At 34.2% G+C, this 26803-nt stretch overlaps 1 protein-coding gene across 6 annotated transcripts in view; it reads right to left on the bottom strand.

The window, feature by feature from the left end:
• RFX7 (regulatory factor X7) overlaps nucleotides 1-26803 on the bottom strand; it is a 132481-nt gene that overhangs the window by 54186 nt on the left and 51492 nt on the right. For all 6 annotated transcript variants that reach the window (XM_041742426.1, XM_041742420.1, XM_041742434.1 and 3 more), the window contains exon 3: nucleotides 21989-22022. In XM_041742426.1, the coding sequence (XP_041598360.1) occupies nucleotides 21989-22022 (34 nt within the window). The remainder of the gene's footprint in view (nucleotides 1-21988; nucleotides 22023-26803) is intronic.

Genomic DNA, 26803 nt, shown 5'->3' with positions numbered 1-26803 from the left:
CTGAAACTAATGCAACATTGTGTATCAACTATATTTTAATAAGAAAATGATAATTAAAAAACATTGAGTGTTTAAATTTAAACCAGATGGAATGAATCACCTACCAAAGCAAAAATTTAGTTTTTTTTTTTTTTCTCATCAATAAAGTAATAGTTAAGTTGTTTGGTAAATTTATTGCACATAAAAATTTATTAAGAGAAAATGGTACTTTCCTATTAATTCTTATATTCTAGATATGAATAAAACCAATGCTTAGAGAAAAATTTCTCAGCTTTAATCACATTTCAAAAAGGAGGACTGTATATTTGAGAAGGAGGATTGCACAGTATCATAGGTAAAATATGAGACTAGAAGTAAAAAGCATATTCATTAGTTAGTCTTAGCCTAATCATTTAACAGGCTACGAAGTTCGGTGCTCTGGCAAATTTTCCTTACAACTGTTAAAATGGATAAGATGATTTCTGTGATCCTTTTCTAATTCTCAAAAACCGAAAACACATGACTAATGATGCTACTGTCACATGGAGACAGAACTAAAGTTTAAAATTATGAATTACTACCAACAACCCTTTCCACACTATGCAGATGTCATTATTCAGAGTTGCAGCAGCGGCTGCTATCTGGAGAACCTACTTGTAAGAATATCTGTAATTGTTCTGCAACTATATCCTTTTGTCTCTAAACCTATCCTTTAAAATAATTTCTGCTATGAAGAAGACTGTATAACTTTCTTTCCTAGCTTAGTTTGCCAAAGAGTAGCTTTAAGAGTGCCACAAACCCTGTTATAGTAAAAATATAGTGAAATTCTGGTGGCCTACTTCAAGCAAAACACCACTGCAACTGAAAACGTTGACAAGAGCAGCCTGGGTGGCTCAGCGGTTTAGCGCCGCCTTCAGCCCAGGATGTGATCCTGGAAACCTGAGATCGAGTCCCACATCGGGCTCCCTGCATGGAGCAATATCCTGAATAACTCTCCTCTCAAAAAAGCAAACAAAACACAAATAGACATTTTCTTTCCCAACTGCTACTTAACATCTTTTCTCCAGTTCCCCAATGTTGTTTTGGAGTATGCTTAATTTTGTTCATCACACACTCCACTTTATCCTTTTTTTAGCCCTCTTAACTCTTTCCCCCATATTCTTCCAGGCTCTTTATTTTCCCTGTCACAATTTAAATCTAGGTCTTTAGCTGTCTTTCTTATAACAGTAAAGAAGAACTCATTTACTCGCTTATTTATTCATTAATGTTATTTCCTGACATGTTCCACAGATGATTTACAATAATTACAAACTCACAATGAACCTACAAAGATTGGAAATACACAGATGAACAACACAATAGTCCTGGCCATTAAGGAACTTAGAAAGATTCTTAATCACTAAAAAGTACACTAGCTGGTTTCCCTACCTCCAACCTCTTTCCACTTAAATCTTAAATTTAGTTCCTAAAATGCTTCCTGTTGAATATTACTAATATCACCCACTTAATCTCAACAATGCCTATCATATTAAATCCAAAGTAGATTATGTTATCAAAAGAACCCATATAAGAAGAAGAAGAAGAAGTTAAGTTCTCAAAGCAAAGTTATTGAAACCGATTTCAAGTTTAGGGGAAACCTCAAATAATACTAGTTAATTGAATGAACTAAGATGATAATTTCCTACTATTTTGGTTGAAGATCTCTTCTAATTTTTTTTTTTTTTTTAAGAGAGGGAGAGAGGGCAGGAGAGAGAATATCTCAAGCACGCTCCACACCCAGCATGGAGCCCAACACGGGGCTCGATCTCACAACCCTGAGATCATGATCTGAGCAGAAACCAAGAGTCAGACACTTGACTGAGACTCCCTGGTACCTCAAAGCTTATGAGGACTTTTCTCTAACACATTTCAATCTTTGTAAGAAGACATACAAAAAGAAATCTTTGAACTAAAGTTTGATTTAGGTGTCAAAAACCTTCCAGGAAACCACTTTATACTTAATTTTGCACATGACCTAGTTAGTGCTTTGATCTTTCACATCCTGAACAGAAAAGCCTGTAGCAAACAATCGGATTCAGCATTCAATTTGATATCATGTGAGCCAGAGGGGGAAAAAAAGGTATAATGTAAGATATACAAAATCAAGTTACTTCTGAAGGTTTAAGGTAGAGTTTGGTATTTGAGTCCTACCATTGAGAAGGGAAAATTCCCTTCCTTCTGAAGTTTTGGCTGATAAAGGATATTCATTCACACCATGAATTAGTAACATGGAGCTATCTAATTCCTTATATGAGGTGCAAGGAATGCACTAAAGAGAACATGGAGCAGAGACAGTGCTCATCAATATTCCATTTGCTCACCGACATTTCTGTTTTCTTTGTAGTTACTTTAGGGCCACATGAATGGAGCACAAATGATATATTTCATTTCTCAGCATAATTAAGAATCAACAATCCATTCTTTTTCTCTCTTTGTGCACCTTGTATGTCATGGTGAATCTACAACATGCCAGTGTCTCAATGTAGGTTCCCAAGGGACTATGTGGAGCAAGAGCTTCCAATGATTTGTGCTATACATATAATGTGAATAAAAGAAAAATTTTGTGGTTATGCCACTGGTATTTCAGGCCTACTTTGTTATGGCAGCACAGTCTAGCCCATCTTGATTAATTTAGAAGGTTAGACTTTTCCCTCTAGCATTTCTGAGAGAACCGAAGATCTCTTTTCTATATGTAGATAAAAATGTGAGGAAGTGAAAGGGATTCTTCTCTGTAATCACAGTATCTTTTATTCAATCATTTATTTAAAATAGTATTTAACTTATTGTGAAATTTCAAATAATTAACCATGAATATAAGATATTTATATTTATTAAAATGTAATACAAGCTAAAAAAAGAAAAGGTTGAGAGGCACCACTTTAGAATATATAGTCTTCATGCTGCCACTTAACTTTTAAGTCTGAAAAAAAAACAAAACAAAAACAAAAAAACAAGAGAAACCCTACTTATTAGTGCACATGGGTAGCTTAGTTCAGTGTCTGACCCTTGATTTCAGCTCATGTCATGATCTCAGAGTTGTGAAATCAAGCCCTGTGTGGGGCTCAGAGCTGGGCATGGAGCCTGCTTAAGATTCTCTCTCTCCTGCTGCACCCTCCTTAAAAAACAAAACAAACCCAAAAACAAATTTAAAAAACTACTTAAAAATTCATCTCTAATAATTTTGGACACATGATTTTAGAATATGCCTATTTGTCCCTCTACTTTGGGCCAGAGCAATTTTTCAAGAATTGATACTCAATTAATTTGCATTTCCTGGGGGGTTTTTTGCATTTAGTGTTCAAAAAATGATTTTCAGTGTCTGGTTATACTTCCTCCCTCAACTAGATTCAAGATTCTGATTTGCCCAAACTTAATCACCTTTTTTTTTTTATTTAAAGATTTATTTACTTAGTGTGACAGCAAGCAAATTGAAGGAAGAGCAGAGGGAGGGAGAGAGAGAACCCTCAAGCAGACTCCCGGCTGAGTGCACTGAGCCTGATGTGGGGCTCAATTTTAGGACCCTGAGATCACGACCTAAGCCAAAATCAAGAGCTGGCCACTCAACCACTGAGCCACACAGTCGTCTCAAACCCAATCACCTTTTGAAACAGAATCCTGAAAAATAAGACAGAGCCAGATGGGAATCCTTTTAATATTGTAATATCCCATTTAATTTTTGAAATTTAAAATTATAAAGTATTTCAAACAAAGTACAGGAAGTAGGTACACATGTACCACTATTCATATTTAAAAGATACTTTTTGCCATATTTGCAAATTCATTGACTTTAAACAGATTATACAATAGTTGCATGGATTAAAACTAGTTTATTCATTCTTTACTGAGAGTTATCATAGTTTCATGGTTTCAAATAGTGCTACAATGAAAACTCTTTATTTGTGACTGCTGTATCTCTGTGCAAGAGTTTTTTTTCTATAGTTTTAAAAATAGAAATACTTGGTCATAGAGGATGCACATCTTCAACTTTATTGGGTATTTCCAAATTACTCTCTGAAACTGTTCTGCCAATTTATATTTCCAACAGCAAAACTACAATTTTTCTACATCCTTGTTAAAACTTAAGATTAAATGTTAGTTAGCTACCCTATTGGTATGAAAAAATACTTCACAGTCTTACATTTTCTAGTTGAAGATAAGGCTATCTTTCCCTATTATTTATCATTTGAATTTACTATAATACAATGGCTAACAAATTTTAGCATGCAGAGGAATCACCTGGAGAGCCTGTTGAAGACTGCATAATCCCACCTCCAGAGTTTCTGATTCAGTAGGGTCTTGAGTGGGGGCTAGAAAATCCTGATTTCTAATACGTTTGTTCCCAGTGATGCTGATACTGGTAGTCAGAAAATCTCATCTAAAGAATCACTGTTCAAGGAATCACACATTTAAAAAATGAGAGTATTTATCATGTAGCCTATGTATCAATCCTCCATTGGCTATATGTGCTATTACATTCTCCTAGTTGTAGCTCATCTTTTCATTTTGTTTTTGGAGTTGTTGATGTAGAGAAGTTTTCAATTTCCCGCATGTCAAATATATCAATCTTTTCATTTATAATCTGTGTTTTTTGTGTGTTTTGAAATTCTTCCCTATCCCTATGTCATAAAGCCACCCCCCTTGTTTTCTTTTTAAAGCTCTCTTTTTCACATTTAGGTGTTTAATTCCTCTGGAATTTGTTTTTCTATAAAACAGGGTTCTAATTAAAAATTTCCCAAAAGATTAGATAGTTGTCCATAATTTGAGTAATTCACCAATTCCCTTGGAATTTTTCATGCCACATCTATTATGGGATTCTTGTTTACTTGCAGGTTAGAATGCCACTTTTACTTTCATTATTTAAAAACACCTTTCACTAAGGTGGAATTTAATTTTGAAAAAAATCAACAATTTATCCTTGAGAGTAATATTGCAAAATGTATGATTCACTGATCCTTCTTGAAATTGTGTCAGAGATTTTTCATATAAAAATATTACCCAGTGATTAACATAGTAATAAAGCAGCTTTGATAGAACTTTTATAAATCTGAGTTTAACAGGCAAGTTTCCTATTGATAAATAACTATTATGAATATATGACCTATATAAGTGAATTAAACAGCTGCTACTTGAGCTTGATAGTCTGACCCTTCAAATCTAATCTATCTAAAGCAGTAAGATATGTAGTAAGGTGCAGAATATAGAATTAATTGAAGGCTTACTTAAGAGTAAAATTCAAGATTTGCACTTATTAGCTTCATAATATTAGGCAGAGCTAATATTAGCTTGAATAGCTTTGGCAAGCTATTCAAGCTAATTTGTAAAACTGTTATAAAATGCTCACAAAATTTTTGTGAGGATTAAAAGCAATTTATAAAATATCTATGATAAATATTACTATATAGAGATTATTCTGAAATATGTAATTGCTTAAAAGATTTTGGTAGAAGAGTTTATTATCAAATTCTATCAACAAGTGTATAATCTTTTATTTGAAAAAGCAAGATGTCTTAAGAAATGTAGGAAATATTTTAGCTTGGTGACCTCCACTAGCTTGGGAGGTACAACGTAAGAACAAGGCTCCTAGATTTCATATGTGAGCATCATACTTGCCCTTAAGTTACTGAAGACAATGTTCTGCTAGCAGTGACTTTCCACAGAGTTAATGCAGAAAAAGGTGGATACTATTCCCTCCTAAGCCATCAAGATGAAACAGAAGTTAGAAATTATTTCTGATAACCACTATGCTACCAGAGAGAAAGAAATCAATTTAGGCAGAATAGGTCAGAAATAAAAGCTTTTCCTAGGTTGGACTTGGAACCAAATGTGTAAATTTCTACTTGTCTTCTATCATAAAAAATACTTGAAACAATATTCTATATTTCAAAAACTGAGTTTATTTTTAGCATTTCTGCTTGTATGCTCAGGACATCTGCCTCTCAACTATCAATACAAACGAGATGGATTGCTGAGGGCCGGGGTGAATTTCAAATGTCTGATTACCAGAACTTGAAGCCCTTCAAACAGATGGTAAGGTAATATACTCCCAGTATTTACTGCCATGGAATATAGTTACAACGTAGATTGAATGGAGAGATCTGTTCCTGTTTTTAGGAACCATCTTGAATTGGGTTTACTCTATAATTCCTCAAATGTTAATAAAAAGGAATTTCTTTTGTTTGAAATAAGTTTCACTGTGGTGATGTGTTTCCTGTTATGAGACTTCCCTCTCAGGTGTTACCGAGGGTTGTGTGTGTTTTTGGTTTTTGTTTTTAAATAAGGTCACAAGACTGGGTAAGGGCTGATACTTACAAAGACCATAATGAATTGAGGGCTTAACTGTGAAGCTTTCAAGCAAATCGTTATGTTGAATTGACATCTGAAGATCATTATCTTTATTTCCAGAAAAAGCAGACAGACACTCTTCTATTAGGATGTATATATACCCTTCAAATAACTGGCTAGGTTGACAATGACTGAGTTCTGGTAGATGACGACCAACCAAAGTATCATGTCCATAATTAGTTCTTTAAACTTTACTTTTCAATCTGGTATCAGAAAAGTTCTTTTTAAAAAGTTTTAATTTAAATTTGTATGTAAAACAGTCAGCCTAAAATCTAGAAACCTAAATTTTCCAGTCTGTTTCTTCAGTTAATCGTGTAGGGAGGATAGTCATGCTTGAATCTGCATTTGATTTTATAAACTACAAAAATAAAATTTAAAAAAAAATTAAATATTTCCCCCTCAGATGATACCGATTCAGGAATACAGTACTAAAAGGCCTCTTTCTTCACCAGCATCACTGACAGAAGGACTAAAAGGGGGGGTAAATAGAACCTTATTCTATAGCCTTTTTTAATTTATGGAAACAATCAACATACCTGACATTACATTCTCTCAGGCCCCACCAGTTGTGAAAGCTGTCCTCCCACAGGATTGAATAAGGAAGATAGAGAAAAAGGTCAAGGTATGAGGACTCTAGTTTTCAATGCCTGTTGCTTAGAATTGTTAATTTTCTCTTTCCTAACTTGCTTTCATAGAATCATGGTGGGCAGTGGGGGTGGGGTGTGATTTTCTTTTGAGCTACCTGCTATAAACTATGCAAGAGGAAGTTATTTTTCTATTCTCAGTTCTAGAAAATATAAATCAAATGGAGAGAGTAATTTTTATTATATTTGTATTATTGTGAGAATTTATTCTATTTGTAAACCTACTGAATAAGATATAAAATGAAAATGGTTTAATTTTGCTTAAAATATTCTGCTGAGATTAGGAATGTGATATGAGTCCATTTGAAAGATACCAATTACTAGGGGGACAGTTTAAGAAAAATGAAACCCAAATTTTGCTTTTTACAATTTTTTAAAATTCTGCTGGGTGATCCAAAGAATCCATGACCATCTGAAAACTAACAAAAAACCCCTTTCAGCTTGCCTCAACTACCAGCAAGCCAAGAGAACCTCTGACATCAAGAAACCCTGAACGGCTGCAGTGTAAGCACTGGAAAATTTATATACCAAGGCAGGTTAAGTAAGGTATTTGAATAGATTCTGTATAATATATTAGGAAAGTTCTGCACATATAATTAGAAGTAGATTAAATTATGAAAGAAAAAAGTTAAAGATTGTTATGGACATCTAAACATCTAATCGTATCTAACAGTGGTCATTTTAATGAATGTGCTTTAAAATATACTGGTTTGGTTTCAAGGGCTTAGCAATAAGGAGGCTGCATCTTTCTATCTTAGAAAGTCCTACTCCAAACAGTGTATGTTCTCATTCATTTGGGGAATATAAAAAATAGTGAAAGGGAATATAAAGGAAGGGAAAAGAAATGTTGGGAAATACCAGGAAGGGAGACAGAACATAAAGACTCCTAACTCTGGGAAACGAACTAGTGGTGGTGGATGGGGAGGAGGGTGGGGGGTGGAGGGGAATGGGTGACGGGCACTGAGGCGGACACTTGACGGGATGAGCACTGGGTGTTTTTCTGTATGTTGGTAAACTGAACACCAATAAAAATTAAAAAAAAATAAAATAAAAAGAAAGTCCTACTCTAACATCATTAGTCTGGTTCTCAGGAAGCAGATACATTATACTCTAACATTCCACCTATCTTTTAGCTCCTGTCCAATCATTGCAGCAGTAGGCATACTGAAGTAATTTCTTCTAACCTAAGATTTTAACCATGGGACAGACTTGAAAAGTTTAAAAATTAAATGAGAATATTCATTCTTTCATCCATCACTGAGTGTTTACTATGCTTTAGGCATGACCTTAAATTTTAATACCAGGAGAGAGACAATCAACGAAATTAGAAGTAAAACATATGTTATATGATTAAGATAAATACTATGAAGAAAAAGTGTTGGGAAGGGATACACCTTAAACTAGAGTGGTCAAGGAAGGTTTCACTGGGAAATAAGATAAAATCACACGATGGCTAACCAATGGGAAAGACTCTCAAAAGGGCTATCATAATTCTTTGTTCTACCCTACTTTTGCTTTCTATTGACTAGTTTTTGTAATGGCCGGCCAGGGCAAGAACTGACAGTAAAGAGCATCCACATTATTAAGAGATAAAAAGAGCCTATCAAAAAAAAAAAAAAAAAAAAAAAAAAAAAAAAAAGAGCCTATCTTCTCATCCTCATACTTACTATTAGGGCTCCCTCAGCCCTGTAAAGAATGACTTTCAGAAGAACCCTGCCCTCTAAGAATCTAACACAGAAGTCAAACTCAAATGCCAGACAGGTAATCCAAATGATTAAATTATAGACTACAGGGAAGAAAAATATCTGTGTTGAAGAGTTAAAAGTCTGGTGAGGACAGAGAAGACTGGAGAGTATATGCCATGTTTTAAAGGAGTAGTTGCTACATAGGCACAGCCAACAGTTGTCATATGGAAGTAAGGACTTAAGTGTCCTAAAGTTTGAAGAGAGACCAAACACACAACTTTTTTTCTGCAAACTCTCTCAATTTTGAAATGTGGCAACCAATTTGAAAATTTAAAACTGTCAATGTGGGCCAAACAAAACACCTCTGTGGAAGAGATGCAGCCTGTGGGTCTCTAGAGTCATTCTTCTGGTCTACAGGGTCAAGGGCAAGCAGGGGGAGAGGAGGAGGCAGAGGGGGAGAAGGAATCCCAAAGCAGACTCCATGCTGAGCCTTAGGCCCAATGTGAGCAGATCCCAGGACCCTGAGATCACAACCTGCGCCGAAATCAAGAGCCGACCACTCAACCAACTAAGCCACCCACGTACCCCTAGGCTGTTAATTTTTGTCCAATGGGAGTGGGAGATAGAAAGCAGAGTCTCTAAAGGATTAGTGAATCAATATTCAGAACCTAGGATACAATTAATACAGATTCAACACAAGTTCACCTTTTCAAGTTTCCTACTATATTCCCTTGCAAGAGGACCCTCCTGAGAGTTCTCCCCTGGAGGGAACCTACCTGCCTCACTACTTGAATAACCTAAATGATAGTATCTGTCACCTAGTTTCAGGTTTCTCTAGCCCTCCAAAAGGAATAGTATTCTGGCAATTCCACATCACTTTCCACTTCTCCTTCCTAATGATAATCCTACGAAGTCTTCTTTTGGTCAACTTTCATGAATAAACCCTATCCTAGTAAAGCTGACTTAAGTCAGGAAACCCACAGACTGATCTATGACCAGGAACTGTAGACATGTCAGCTGTTTGCCCAGATGAGTTTACTTGACCTAAGTGCAGAGCATAGCATGCTCTGTAAAACAGTGGTTTATTGGGCTATGTAAGTCACCCAAAAGGGCCAATCTGTGCAGCATTTTTTTAGACCTAGAAGTAGCTGGCAATACTTAAAAGTCCTTTCTTGGAATGTTGATCAGTTAGAGAACCCTAACTGAGTTAGGCCATATACTCCTCCTGAGAGGTTTAAAATATGGATTCAAATGGATTTAAAATACCCTCCCTTTTTCTTAGAAAGGTAAGCAAAGGTTCTCTAATCTTACCCTTAGATTCTTGCTTTGATTGCTGATGAATTGCCTAGTCTATGAAACATATGTATTTTTCTTCTTGATTTCAACTGATTTTCCAACAATGTTGTTTAATATTTATATTACCCTTTCCTAACAGAAACAAAATATAGTCTTCCCCACCCCCTTTTAATCATTATTAATTCTAGTAATTCCAAAGCAGAACTAATTATTTAGGGGCCCTGAACATTAGAACTGGTGGAAATATTGCTTCCTGGTGGAGCATATGCCTAAAACATAGTAACAATAAATAGGAAGTTCTCAATATCCTGGAAGTTCTGAATAATAACATATGGGAAATCATTTCTCTTTATTCTAGAAATCTGCCCTATAGATTGTACCAATCATTTCCTCAATAGGGTGGCCTAGAAAACAGGTTTCAAGATAAGTTTTATGATGGAAAAAAAAAGTTTTATAATGGAAAAACAAACTGAATACTTAAGATTCATGATAAATATAATAGTGTATTAATGCCCTTAAGACACTTTTTAATCCAAAGTTCATGAAACATTTTTGACTTTTGGAACTTTTTGCATAACATATTGACATCCTATGAAACTATTCTTCCAAGGACCATGTTTTGGGACACATGAACTATTTATTATTTCCCATGCTGCTGTGTTTGACTCTAACCAAACCAGACCTCTTCTAAACCATACACTCATGGTCATTTCTCTCACATTTTAGGCCTTCCTACACCTGTCATGTAGTCCCATTTAACTGAACTAATAAGGCAAGGTAACTAAGCAATATGGACTTAGCAGCTTTCAAATTCTGCTGGGGTCTAGCTAATACTCTGGTATTGGGTATACCAAGGGTATAAGATTTTGCCTCAACTATTAAAATGGTTATAAAAAACATAATTGGATCAGCTATACAAACGTATAATGACATTATAGATCTGAAAGTATTATAACTTATGAGAAATTTAGTTTAAGATATATTTATTAAAATTAAGTAAAAATGAATGGTTCCCACTGTAAAAGTATTAAAACATTAACAAAAAAGCTTTATTCACAGTTATACCTCTACAAATATTTTTATTTGTCTTTACTGATGAACAGGCAAAACACCAGGCTTTAAAAATATAAAAATAGCAGATACAATTTTATATTTTTTCACTTCTATATTTCATAGTGGCACAGTCTTTACAACTGTAGGTGATTTAAAATAATTAGAATAATTTTAGCTATTTTGTTTTAGTAGCATATTATGAGCTCTTTAAAGGGCATTCAAACAACCTGCATGCAAAAAATAAACCGCATTTACAAACACTGATTACTAAAATTCAGTAAAATAATGAAGTCAGCTTTTAATATTTTTATTCAGATTTATTTTAAAGTTAGAAATTTTTTTTTAGAAACACTGTCTGGATTATAATAAACAGAATTTCAAAAATGTACGTATAAACTCATATTTTAGATACTTAAAAAATGATATAGTGTATCACAGTTTTTAAATGCCTGGGCTCTCCTTTAAAAAAAATAAATAAATAAATAAATGCCTGGGCTCTGGAGTCAGACTACCTAGATTAAAAGCCTAATTCTACCAATTATCATGTTTTATGACCTTGGGTAAATTACTTAACCTCTAAGCCTCCTTCTTTATCTGGAAAATGAAGATGAAAACAGATTAACCTCATAGGCAAATTATGAGGACTGACTGATAAAATATGTAAAGCACTTGTCTGGCATATGGTAATAAATACTAACAACAACAACAAAAAAAAACAAAGAAACTCTCTGAATATATTATATGTATACTATACATTTTTTTTGATAATTACTATTTGTGAATAATCATTCAGCAAGTGTTTACTGAGTATATTCCACATACTAGACACTGTGCTAAACACTGAGGATATAAAGACCACAGGACAGTCTTTACTTCCAAAAGCTTATTTTTGGAGAATACAACAGATTAATCTGGTGATTAGCATACTATGTGGTAAGAGCTTTAATAGGAGTACAGAACATTTTATATGGTGCATGAAAGCAGGGGCTCTTAACATGAGAAGGTAAGGCAGATGGGATGAACTTGTATGTGTATGTATGTGTGTAAATATACATATATAATGCTAACCACCTTCTTCTTTGTCTTCATTTGGTATAAAGGCTACAAAACATAAAACCCCTCCACGTTCTAGTTTCTCTTAGAGCCAGGAGTACCCAAGTGACATTACTCTGGAGGCTGAAGTTCCTGAAGTAAGTTTTCAGAATGGAAGTAAGTATCCTAAAATACAGAGCTTCTCTAGAAGAATCTTGCCCTTCCTCCCTTCTTCCTGCCTCACCATTTGGACAAAGGCACATAAGTGTAGCAGCCATCAATGATGTGAGTGGAAAGAGACAACACAACAAAAAGAGCCTAGGACTCTGGTGACATTGTTGAGTTACTGCACCACTCTAGAATACCTAACTTCTGACTTGTTAGAGAACACAAACTCTTATTTTGGTAAGCCACCAATAATTTGGGTTTTCTGTTATCTGAATGCATTCCTAGTAGATAAACAAAACTTCCTGAAGAGGGTTCTGAGATAGTCTAAAAGAAAAAGCACGGGTGATCGAAGTGAAAAATTTGAGAAGGGCACAGCTAACAGAGGAAACAGCTTCTACAGAGGCCTGGAGGAGAGAGTATGGAGTGTTGATATTGGCATCTGTTCTACAATATGCACCTTCTGGCTTCTCAGATGGCTTTAGCCAGGAGATTCCCAACCTCTTCCATCCTCCATTCACTATGTTTCAGGGATTCAATACTATCCTCTCAGTGGTTCCATATGGGAAGCATTAATTCTTAAATGGTATGTTCTGTGATGATGAATATAAAATGTGTCTTCGACTAATGTTTAGACTTCTAGAAACAAATTTATGGTAATTTAAGTCAATTAGATCCACACTGTCAATTTACACATATACACCTTCAACTAAAGCTGCCATGTATGCATACTATGTGCCAGGCACTGTATTTACACTAATTATCTCACTTAATATTCACAATTCAGTGCGTTAGGTGCTATCATTATGTCCTTTTTTACAAAAACGAATTAGGTAAAAACTGTTCAAAATCAAACAGTAATGGTAATAATGGCTGGGGCAAGGATTCAAACTCAGGTCTATTTCATTCTACTGCCTCAGCTCTAACCATTATGCTACACAGCTAATCCGATTCCTTAGTTTCTAGCTTGTTGGTTCCACTTCACTTGCTTAAATCCTTCTTGCATCTATGCAGTAACATTTTTAGTTCCCCATCTGTACTCTGTGGAGAAGGAGTGGTGGTGGTTTGGACTGGTTATTTCCTAATACGAGAGGCTGGAAGGAAGAGGTATATGTTAGTAGAGTAGAACAAGGGAAAAGGGGGAATGTCAGAAAAAGAAAAAAATGTTCTTTTCCTCTAAAGGAATGAAACAAGTTTCTGTTTTTACTGGCCAACTGTGAGGTAATTCTAAAAAATAAATTCAAATATTTAGCAAGTGTAAAGTCTCAGCCTAAACTGAAGGTGGCAACAATTCTTTATATTTTACTTACTTATTTCTAATGACTTGATTTATTTATTTGACAGGAAGAGAGAGAGAGAGAGAGAGAAACAAGCAGAGGAACAGCAGAAGGAGAGGGAAGAGCAGGTTCCCCACTGGGCAGGGAGACCAACACTGAGCTCGATCCCAGGACCCCAGGATCATGACCTGAGCTGAAGGCAGACACAACCGACTGAGCTACCCAGGGGCCCCACTTCTTTATAACTTAAATTGCAAAGTTTAATAACTGATTAGTTCATACTTATTCACACATTTAACAAATAGATATTGATCATCCCCATCTGTTTTGACCAAATTCCAAAGAATATGCTCTTACATTGAAGAGGCTAAGAACAAATAAAAAATGCTTATTATAATTATCACAGAGGTGACTATGTAACACCAATAAAGGTAATTAAGCACAGGATAATATGGGACAGATGATGTATCAAACTCAGATCTGAGCAATCAAAGATGCCATTCCAGAGGCGGTGACATCTAGGATGAATCTTAAAATACAAGCAGATATAGCCAATAGAAAAGAAAGAAAAAAAAAAAAAAAAGAGAAGGGTTTTGGATTTCACAAAGGACTTTTTTTTTTTTTATAAGATTAAACATTTAACTATTAGCAGGAAAAGGCCAGTAGAAAATGAGAAAAACTGCAGAAAGAGAATAAATGAAATGAATTCAGATAGGAAGAGATGGGAAAAAAAAAAAAGGAAGAGATGGGATTCAGAGTCAACTTTCAGAAAGGCAAAAAGGTATTTCTACTCTCTGGAGTAAAGAGAAGGAATATAAGAATAGGTACAGAAGTGAGCAACTGTTGAGTTGCAGATAACAAGTAGTGCTAATTTTGTGGAATACCTTCACTGTGTCTTCATAGTTTCTCAGAAAAGTAGGAGGTGAGATCATCTGTTGATGGTAAGAGAAGCGGGTTTGGAAAATTTGGTTTAAAAAGTCAGAAGCAGTTTTTGTGGAGAACAGTGGAAAATAATTCACTAGGAAATGAAGGGGACTGAAGGGGCCTATACATTCATTTTACTGAATCTTTAAAATATCTATTAATAGATTTATGCATGTGGCCACACGGGAGTCCCTGACACCTCTTCCAGCTTCACCAACTAAAAGCCTGAACAAAATACATGCAACAACTGCTTTCAGAAATTGAATAGAGAACACTTGATTCCATCTGAAGGCAACTTGTAAACCATGGTACAGGGAGGGGAAACCCAAACAGAGCATAGCAGTACTAATATGCTAAAGTTACACACAGATCAGTGTTTGAGAAGGCAAAGTACCAAAAAGAAGATATGGAATATCTTTATCTTTATTTTTTTTTTAAATTTTTTTTAAGGATTTTATTTATTTATTCATGAGAGACACAGAGAGAGAGAGAGAGAGAGACAGAGACAGAGACAGAGACACAGGCAGACGGATAAGCAGGCTCCATGCAGGAAGCCTGATGTGGGACTCGATCCCGGGACTCCAGGATCATGCCCTGGGCCGAGGGCAGGTGCTAAACTGCTGAGCCACCCAGGGATCCCCTGGAATGTCTTTAAAATCTATACAAATCACTATGTAGATTTGCAATTTACTGCTGAATATTAAACTGTGTAAGTACAAGAAAAACTCCAAGAGGCTGAGCATAGAACTATCAGGGAACTATACCTGGCTGTGACATGTTCAAATTCTAATCAGATAGAATTGAGAGATCTCAGTGAATGCCCAAGGAATGCATACAGATACTACAGAAGTAATATTTTAATATAAAAGCTAAATTCTAAAAGTAAATGCCATCCTAGACTTGTCCCAGCAAAGCTTAAACACAGCAAAGGATCAAACTATCCTGTAAGTAACTTAGATGCAGGCCAAAATAAGTTTTAATACACTTTAAAAGAAGAGAACAAAACCCAGACACTATAAACAAACAAATGAATAAATAAATACTAAATTAAAAATAACTAGATAAACACGAGGCAGAAAAGCATGAGCCATAATTGCAATAATGAAAAAATCAGTAAATAAAACAGAGATAATATAATTAGCAAACAAAGACTTTAAAACAAGTATAAATATGCCCAAGGATTTAATGAGAAGAGCAATAGACAACAAAACAAAACACCCAAGTGGAATTTCAAGACCTGAAAAATTTGGATCTACAATAGATAGTTCACTCAGTGGGAATTACAGCAGATTAGGCACATGAGTGGAAAATATTAGGAAATGTGATAATAAAGAAATATAACCCATCCAAAATGAAGCAAAAAGAGAAAATAATAACTAAATATGACGTTAGTGACCTGGTTTGAGTCCCAGGATGGAAGAGAAAATGAAGAGTATTTAAACGGCTAGGAATTTTTTTTGAAAACCAGTAAGAAGCGCAAAGAGCTCAAAGAGCTCAAAGAAGCAGGACAAAAACTAAGAAAACCATACTAAGGCTATTATAATAGCACTGCAGAAAACCACTCAAAAATAATCCTATAAGAAGTCAAAGAATGAAAAAGAAAGAATGTATTACATACAAACAAACAAGAGTAACAATAAACTTCCCAAAGGAAACTATGCAAGCCAGAAGAAAATGGATCACCATTGCTAAAATGCTGAAAGAAAATCTAGAATTCTATATCCAGTAAAAATGCCCTTTGAAATGAAGGGCAATAAAAGACATTTTTTTTCAGATAAACTAAGAGAATTAACAGCAGACCTACAAGAAAATAAATTGCAAAATAATGTGTATACGCAGCCATTATAAGTAAGTAATAAGAAAGGCTTGTCAGACTAGATGATAAAGATACAAGTATATGATGACATCATCAGCAACCAAACACTTTAACTATAAAGACCTAGAATGTTTAAAAGTAAAAGAATGGAAAAAGATATGTCATACAAGCAAACACTAATTATAAGATGGAGGGGCTATGATAATATAAGGCAAAGCACAGACTTCAAAGCAAAATATTACCAGAAATAAAAATGGAAATAGCATAATAATAAAAGAACCAATTCACAAAAAGACAAAAGAATCCTACATATATGCACATAACATTTTTAATACATGAAGCAAAACGAGACAGGATCAGAGAGAAAAAAAATTAACAATCGTGAGAGACATTTTAGCATCCCTCTTTGTAACTGAAATAAGGGAGGGAAGAGGGTAAATATGTCTTAAAAACAATAACCAACTGGACCTAATTGTTAGATAAAGAACATTCCATTCAATGATAGTTGAATATACATTCTTTCCAAGTATATATGAAACTTTGACTAAGATACACAGTAAACAAGTTCTTTTTTTTTTTTTAAAGACTTTATTTATTTATTTGAAAGAGAGAGAGTAGGAATGGGGGGGGGGGGTAGGGGGAAAGAGAAGAAAGGGGACAGAGGAAGAGGGAGAAGCAGACTCCTCCCCTGAGCAGGAAAGCTGATGTGGAGCTCAATCCCCTGAGATCGTGACCTGAACTGAAGGCAGATACTTAATCAACTGAGCCACACAGCAAACTACTGTTTATAAATTGTTAATAAATACTCAACTATTTGGGAACTGATCAAGATATATCTAAGTCAGGGCAGCCCGGGTGGCTCAGTGGTTTAGTGGCACCTTCAGCCCAGGGCCTGATCCTGGAGACCCGGGATCAAGTCCCAGGTCAGGCTCCCTGCGTGGAGCCTGCTTCTCCCTCTTCCTATGTCTCTGACTCTCTCTCGCTCTCTCTCTCTCTCTCTGTGTCTCTCATGAATAAATAAATAAAATCTTAAAAAAAAAAAAAAGATATATCTAAGTCAAGAATAGTATCAGAATGGAAAAATAAGAAAAAAATTGAATAATGAAAACGCTACACAAGAATTTATGGAATGTAGCCACACTAGTGCTTAAAGGACAATTTATAGCATTAAAAATACAGTAGAAAAGAAAAAAGAAGTTTCAAGTCACTATATTAAGGAGCTAAAAAATAAATACATTAAAACCAAGGTAAGCAGAAGGAAAGAAATAATACTTACTAGATGAGAAAGAAACAGAATGGAAAACTGATAAATAATAAAGAAAAACCAATAAAGCCGAACTTGATTCAAATGAAAAGATCAGTAAAAAATTAAACCTCTAGCTAAACCGATCAAGAAAAAAGAAGATACAAAGGGCCCTTATCAAGAATCAGAGATAACTGCTACAGATTCTAGAGAGGGGAATATTATGAGCAATGTTACACCAACAAATTCAGTAATATAGTAGAAATGGTGAACAAAGTCCTTCAAAGACAAAAATACTAAAACTGTATCAAGAAACAGAAAAGTCCTGCAATAATGAAAGAAACTAAGTTTGTAACTAAAACCTTTCCCAGTTTTACTAGTAAATGAAACACTTAAAGAAATATTAATTTAAAATAAATTCCTTCAGAAAACAGAGAAGAGTACTTGTCTAAACTCATATGAAATCTACATTACTCAGATACCAAAAACAGAAAAAGATTTTAGAAGAAAATAGCACATCCAAAGCCCTGATTAACATAGACAGTAGTCTTTAACAAATAGCAAATCCAGTGTAGCAATATATAAAAATACCATGCAACACATAAAGTATAATGCATCATGTAGAATTTATCACAGAAATACAAGGTTTGTTTCCACTTACAAAAATCAATCAGTGCCATTCACCATGTTAATAGAATAAAGGAGAATTATCATGTGATCATTTCGATGGGAACAGAAAAATCATTTGATAAAATACAACATGTAATTGATAGAAAGCCTCTTAGGAAAACAAAAACAGAGTGAACATTCTCAGCTTGAAAACAGCATCCAAGAAAAAAGTAATATTACCATCACACTATAAAGTGAATAAAGGAATTCCCAGTCTTTCCTCTAAGACTGGGAATAAGGAAAGTGAATTCACTCTTATCATTTCTTTTTTTTTTTTTTTTCACTCTTACCATTTCTATTCAACATTGTTCTAGAGGTCCTAGCAGCGCAATAAGGTAACTAAAATAAAGTAGATGTTTAAAATGAAACGGAATCAAATTTTATTTATGGACAATATGATTATCAGGTATACAATCCAAAAGACTACATATAAGCTTCTAGATATAATATTATAAACATAATATGTCTGCAGACTACAAGATCAATACAAATATTAGCAAAAAAGCCCACTGTATAGCAAATATTTTAAAATGCCATTCATAAGAGCATCCAAAGTATTAAAATATTTAGGACAATTTAAGCAAAATATATATAAAGCCTATATAAAGAAAACTACAAAACACTGTTAAGAAAAATTATGGAAGACCCAACTAACTAATATGGAGCTATACCATGCTCATGGATTAAAAGATTTGTCATTAAGATGTCAACTGATTCCAAACTGATCTATAAATTCATTGCAATCCAAATCAAAAATTCCAGTAGACTTGGGTTTTTTTTTGGGGGGGGAGGGGGCGATAGATATTGACAAACTTTTTCTAAAATCTGTTTGGAAATGCTAAAATTAATTTGAACCATTACATAATTTGATTCAAGACTTTCTACAAAGCTACCATAAACAAGACAGTGTGGTGATGTCATAAGTAGAGATATAGGGATCCCTGGGTGGCGCAGCGGTTTGGCGCCTGCCTTTGGCCCAGGGCGCGATCCTGGAGACCCGGGATCGAATCCCACATCAGGCTCCCGGTGCATGGAGCTTGCTTCTCCCTCCGCCTGTGTCTCTGCCTCTCTCTCTCTCTCTGTGACTATCGTAAATAAATAAAAAATTAAAAAAAAAAAAAAAACAATATCCTTTAAAAAAAAAAATAAGTAGAGATATAGCAGTTGATAGGAAAAGAGAGTACAGAGAGAGACACACACAATGATTTTTGATATAAGAGGTGATTGGGAAAGGGTGAGCTTTTCAATAAATAGTGCTGGGATAACTGGATTATCCAATCATATGGTAAAAGATAAACACTGCAGTTTACCTCAGACAAAACATAAATTTAAGTCAAAATGGTTGACAGATCTAATAGAAAAAAAGCTAAAATCATAAAACTTTTACAAAACACATGACAAAATCTTTTTGAGAAGGTTGAGATATCTAGAAAAGATGAAATGAATAGGTCAGCAAATCTTTCCATTGAAGTAACTATATAATGTTATAAAGTGATCAAAAAGAACTATTTTAGGGCTTTGGAAACTAATGGCAAATGACATGTTAAGAAATGTTTGGTCATAAAAAACCGAACTTTAGACATTCACTGCTGAAAATCTATATCACTCTTGCCATGGGCTGCTCCCACAACCTATCCCATATGGTTTGGACTGGAGTACTGCCAGGATGAGGCTACTTGTGTTTAAACATACACAGGAAAACATGATGATAATGAATCAAATACAGAGAATCTTAATAAAGACATAGAAACTAGAACAGAGAGAAAGAAAATCAGAGAAAAAATGAACAAAGCTTCAGAGACTGGAGGGATAACATTACTTTCCAACATACATGTATTGGAAGCTTTGGAAGGAAAAGGGAACCCAAAGGACAGAAAAATATTTAAAGAAGTAACAGCTAAGAACTTCCCCAACCAGAATCATCTACACATGTGAGCTTAGCAAATCCCAAGTAGGATAAACACAAAGTGATCCATACCTATACATATAATAGTCAAAGTGCTGAAAGCAGAATAAGGGGGTCAGCAAACAAGCAAGTGAATGAATTTCAACAAATCTTGTTATCAACTGGAGAAAAACAACTCATCATACTCATGAAAACATGATAAATTACTCACTACTCATCAGAAACAATGAAGGCTAAGCACAACAGAAGAATATACTCAGGGATGAAAGAAAAAAGTCCTGTTGATCAAGACTTTTATTTCCAACAAAACTATCCTTCAAAACTGAAGGCAAATAAAGACATTCACAGATAAAGACCAAGAAAATTCATTATAAGCAAACCTGTTTTACAAGAAATACTAAAGAAAAAAAAAAAGAAATACTAAAGGAAATCTTCTAGATCAAAAGGATTTATCTTTGATTCCTCTGTTTCTCCTACTGGCTTTATATCCAAAATAAACCTTGAATCCATCAACTTTTTTCGATCTTCCACTGCCATAACGTAAGCAAGAGCCTTGAATTTTCATTTGGACTTCTGCATACCCTAAATGGTTTTCCTACTTACACTAACCCTGACAAGCTCATTTTCCAACAACCACTAGAGTATTAAAAACAAGGGTTTCAAACTATTCTACTCAAAACTTTTTAATTGGCTCTCCATGTGCTTAGAATGAAATCCGTACTATTTGCCATGGCTAAATATACCCTATAAAAACTTATCCCTACCTGAACTTTTCTCCTATTATACTCTCCCTTCTCTATAAGTTCCAGGAAACTGTGTTCTTTGTATTCTGTAAATATTCCCAACTCATTTCTACTTCTGAATCTTTGTATTCACTCTTCCGTCTGCCTAGGACATGTCACAGGGAAATCATCACACAAGGCTGAGTTCCTATTATTCAATTTTCCCTTCAAATGCCACTTTCTCAAAGAGGCTTTTCCTAATTACCCATTCTAAAGTTACCCCACTCACCACCCTATGAACTACTGTTATTTATTCACCTATCTAGAAGCTAATAATATCATAACATAGCAATAATTTCATAAGCTAGTAAGATACTACTATTTTAGCTCCAGACACTAGAGATCCACCCTCCCCCACAAAAAAGTTAGCTTATAGGGAAGACCCAAAACTGAATAAGAAAGTTCTGATGTCATAAACAACTGAAGAGAGAACTAACTCCAAGAACACTTTGGGGAATCTAACAGTGCAGAGTCACCGAATGTTCTAGAGTTTAGGGAGTATTCCATTAGTAGAGATTTTAAAAGAAGTCACTACTATTCTAGTAGTCCCAGTTGTTTCATGTTTCACCCCTCACATATTTAAGAGAAGAGCTAAGGAACTACAAATACAATCTAAATTTAAACTATTATTGTGGTTTTAACTTCTTAAGGGCATCAAACCAAACATGAAAAATATACCAACAAAAACCAATCCATGAAGCATTTTAAGAAGCTCTCATTTAAATACATTTTTAAGAGTTCTATTAAGTACAACACAAATTAGGACTATTATTGTGGTTTTGATTCCTAAAGTCTAGCAACATAAATATGAAAAACGCTATCAACAAAACTAATCCATTAAACATCTTTTCTTTAAACAAATTCTTAGAATTATCATAACAGAAAAATAACTTTATTAAATGTGAGTGATCTTTAGAAAATGCCAGTAAATTTCAAAAACATGCAATAATTTCAGAGTGTGATTTCATTATTGATAAAATACAGGAAAGTATCTAGACAGCTTAACCCCTAGGCTTATAATTCAGTATCAAATTTTATTCACTAAAACTGAGGTACATCTACTCAAGAATAATACATTTTATATAGTGGTAAAAGCCTTACTACAAAAGAACTTTAAGATTAGTTATTTTACTTACCAAAATGCAGTCCACTTTAGATTGTACAGTTTTGCTAAAAGAAAAAGAAAATTAGGTTAATAAAAATGAAAAATTTATTAAATATTTAAAATAGTAAAATTCTTTTAAGATTAGACATCATAACCTAAAACTGCATTTTTTACAAAGCAAAACATTTATTTCCCATTCACTGTACTAAATATAGTCCTAAAGCATGATCAGAATATCTTCTGAGTTCATAGCTACAGTCAATCTATAGTTTTTACACTGTATCATTTTAACAGATGCTTTGAATAAACAAGTTTATAGAGATATGTAAAAATGCAGATATGTATTGTTATACAAAGAAATAGGGCACAGAGTTTATAATAAATTACAATTTTTACTGTGTATGCCTGCCACTCTGGGAAATGATTTGTTTAGCATTTAAAAGTCATAATGGTGTAAGATTATCTTTAATAATATATCTTTAATATAAATAATATATCTCTAATAACAATATGCCATAAAGTAGATTCTCTTCTCCCTGTCTGTCAAATACATACACCCACATGTTTGTGCACACACACACACACACACACACACACACAAACACAAGCTAGGGAAAAGAATCCCTAGATACAAAAGGAATAACAAAGATTAGTTAATATAGTAATAAATTAGAAGGGGAGAATACATATAGAAATAAATAACCCCCAAAAGCCACTATATACCAATTTAAATGAATTACTGAATAAGTGAACTATTAGTACAGAATACAAATGAAGCCAGCATAAAATAATTTAACTGTCATCTGGATTTTGCTTTAAAACTTTAAAGTATAAATGCAATGAAGTCATGTATAAGTTCAGAGATGGTTTGTATCTTAAAAGATGTTACAAACCAAATTATCCTTCATAAAAGATTCTAGAGTCAAATAAATGTAAAATTGGTTATTTGCCTCTGTATATAGCTATATAGCTACTCTATAAGGTAAAAAAATCAACATTTAAACCTCATGTCAGCTAATACAATCAATAACCACAAAACTTCTCATTTGTACATAGACTTTAAATTTCACTTTTTAAAGAACAAAATATAACCAGATTAAGTTCAACTGCAAAATCAGAATGACTCAAAAAACAAGAAAAGCAAATGATACTTCCACTTAAGAGGAAATGAAATCCTCTTCCCATAATCCTGCAGAAGACTTTTTAGACATTTCTTACATCTTCTGGGATCATGTATATAGTTTATAACTCGTTAGCAGCTGAAGTGTGCTATGTTTTTCTCTTCTTAATAACTCCCACAGTTTCCCTGAGATACAAGAGTATTCTATTGATTAAGGATTGCTCCTAAAAAGGAACGCAACAAGAATCCAACCACTGTTCACCACCTTCTTCTAAACCACTATTTCCTGTCTACGGTGTTACAGAAACTTAACTGATCTCCCTGCTTCTATCCCCAACACTCCCCCCCTCCACACACACCCCAACTCTGTGGGCTATTCTCAACAAAGTAGCCAGAGTGATTCTTCTGTCCAAACCACATTAGTCCTTTGCTCCAGTCTTGGCCATGGCCAAAAAAGCCGTGCATGACCCATCCAGCCTTCTGCTTTTTTTTCCATTTTCATCTCCTATTGTTCCCCTGTTCCTCATTCATTCCACTCCTGGCAACACTAGCCTTTGTACTGGCTTTTTCTGTCAGCCTCTACGATTCTTCTCCATATAATTAATCTGTTCATTTTCTTCACGACTTTGTTAGATGTTATCTTTTACAGATAGTTCTTACCGACCTTCCCATATAAAATATTCTCCATTACTGTCTATCTTTCTTGCTTTGCTTTACTTTTCATTACTGCACTTACCACCAGTAATTTTATATTTTTATTAATTTATTTGTTTACCAGCTATCTTCCTTGACTAGAATTTAAACTCCATGAAAACAGGCTTTGTCTGTTTTGCTCACTGCTATATTATCATCTGGCACATGTCAGGTGTTCAATAAAATCTGTTGAATGAATAAATGACAAAAAACAAAACAAGACAACATTCAGTCCCCCATATGAAGACAACTCTTTGGAAAAACTGGGACCACTTAAAAAAAGGTTTTCTTTAGAGAAATTAGTATGAAATTGAAAATGTGATTATCTTTTAAACACTAATTCTAAATACAATCTTTTTCTATCAGAAACATGCTCTGTGGAATATCTGAAGGTTTGGACTGTTTTCTTACCACAAACAACTTGATAAATCTCTAAAAAGTATGTGTAAAAGACAGCCTTTCAAAGAATAAACTTAAAAAGTAAAATGAACTGCTTCTAAGCTAGATATGAACTTTGGCAATTATTTGATCTAGCCTTTTGATTACTTTTACTTTATACTTAAGCATGCAAGCATAATACAAGGATATAGATTAAGTTTAAGTCCCCTTGTCTTCTGTCCAGTTTCATACGATACCTCACTAACCTTCCCAAAGACAACTATTGTTAATTTGATGTGTAACCTTCCCAGTTGATATTTCAATACTTGTATCAGATGTACCAATATCTACAAGCAACATACACTGTTGTTCCAAGAAAATGTTACATGTTTATATAAATGCCTTTACATTATATATATGCAGCAATTGTCTTTTTTCATTCAACATTATTTTTGAGATCTACACTTTAATGAAGTTCATTCATTTTTGTTCCTGAAAAGTATTCCACTGGATGAATATATCAAATTTATTCATCTATTTCTTTATGAAAGACAATTATATACTTTCCAGTTTTTCTACAAACAATGCTGTAACAAACTTCGTACAGGTCTACTGTGTACACGTGTGAAAATCTCGGTTATAAATTCAAAAATTAATTTTCAGGGGCTCATGGGTATACCTTCTCAGTTGTATGATATATTACTAAATTCTTCTCCCAAGCAGTTATATCCATTTATACTTCCATCAGTATTATATGATAGTCTCTATTTTCCTATTACTTTGTATAAATACTTGCCATTAATACATAAAATAGAATACATATATTAAATAGAATCTTAATAGATACAAATCTTTAAAATTTGTCATTTTTCTCAATTTGTAGCAATACTTTTTCATCTGCATACTGGCCATGTAGATTTTCTCCTCTGTAAATTGCTGGTTCATAGTCTTTGCTCATTTTTAAGTAGAGCTGGCTTTTTCTTATTAAGTTGTAGCAGTTCTTTATACATTTTAGACACGAATCCTGTTACATATACTTTGTTAAAAATATATTTTAATGATATCTTACTAAAGTTAAAATTTTTGATTTAGTCAAATTTATTTATTTTTTCCTCTATGATCTGTGTTTTCTTTATCTTAAGATATCCTATCTAGCTAAAGTTATAAGGACATATTTCATTCTAATCCTTTTGAAGTCAGCTTTTTCAATTTTGATCTTTATTCAAATTAGAATTTATTCTTTTTTTTTTTAAATTTTTTATTTATTTGATAGTCACAGAGAGAGAGAGAGAGAGAGAGAGAGAGAGAGAGGCAGAGACACAGGCGGAGGGAGAAGCAGGCTCCATGCACCGGGAGCCTGATGTGGGATTCGATCCCGGGTCTCCAGGATCGCGCCCTGGGCCAAAGGCAGGCGCCAAACCGCTGCGCCATCCAGGGATCCCTAGAATTTATTCTTATGCATGGTATAGTGTAATACACATTTTCTTCCTGGTAGGCCAACTGTTCCCTATTTTATTATGCCAAGTGTTCATGTATACTTGAATCTATTTTTGACCTTTTTTTTCCATTTCATTATTAATCTATGTGTCTATCTTTTGAGTTATCACTCTAAATTTATCAGTGACTTAAAAATTAGGTCTAATAGTTTGATTACCTGACCTTCCTTGACCATTTTCTGAACAGTTTCCTAATTTTTTTTTAAGATTTTATTTATTTATTCATGAGAGACAGGGGGCGGGCGGGGGGGAGAGGCAGAGACCCAGGCAGAGGGAGAAGCAAGCTCCACGCAGGGAGCCTGATGTGGGACTTGATCCTGGGTCTCCAGGATCAGGCCCTAGGCTGAAGGCGGCACTAAACTACTGAGCCACCTGGGCTGCCCAGTTTCCTAATTCTTGAGCCTTAAATATTCCAGTATTTTTTGGTTTTTCCAATTTCACAACATTCTTGCTAAGATTTATACTGAGCTGTACTGATGTTATAGATTGAAGTTAGGGAATTGATTTATAATTTGATTTTTGTCCATTTTTAAATTTTCTCTATATTATTTATTAATTTATTTTGAAGACTACTTATTTTGACAGAGAGAATGAGAGAGAGCACAAGCAGGGGGAGGGGCAGGCAGAGGGAGAAGGAGAAGCCAGCTCCATCTCAGGACCCAGAGATCATGACCTGAGCCAAAGGCAGACGCCCAACCACCTGGCTTCCCAGGTGCCCCTCTCTATATCTTTCAAAATTATGTTTTCTAATTGGTTCTTGCTAATGTACATGGTGATGTTCACAAAAACTATTAGTTTTCTATGCTGACCTTATAACCAGCAACTGTCTTAAAAATATTTTTCTTCCTTTTTTGTCTTTATGCTTTCTTTTCTCCTCCTTTTGTATCTAAGTACTTTGTCTAAAATCTCTAGTCTAATAGTGAAGAGTTACAGTGACAGCAGACATCCCTGTTCTGTATCCAATTTTTTGTTTCAAAGTTTTAATATATGTATTGTAATATTCCGTTTAGTGGGCATTTTATAATTTTCTACGATATTCCTGAATATTCAAAGTTTTGATTGACTTGATTAAAAAAAAATAATGCTTCAATATCCTGATGTCCTGCTTCAGATAATGACAAAATAACTTCCTACATATAACAATGATACCTTGTGGAGA

Source organism: Vulpes lagopus, chromosome 2, assembly GCF_018345385.1.
Source record: "Vulpes lagopus strain Blue_001 chromosome 2, ASM1834538v1, whole genome shotgun sequence".
Lineage (NCBI taxonomy): Eukaryota > Metazoa > Chordata > Mammalia > Carnivora > Canidae > Vulpes > Vulpes lagopus.
The sequence above is the reverse complement of the archived record's forward strand: the minus strand, read 5'-3'. Positions and strand labels throughout refer to the sequence as shown.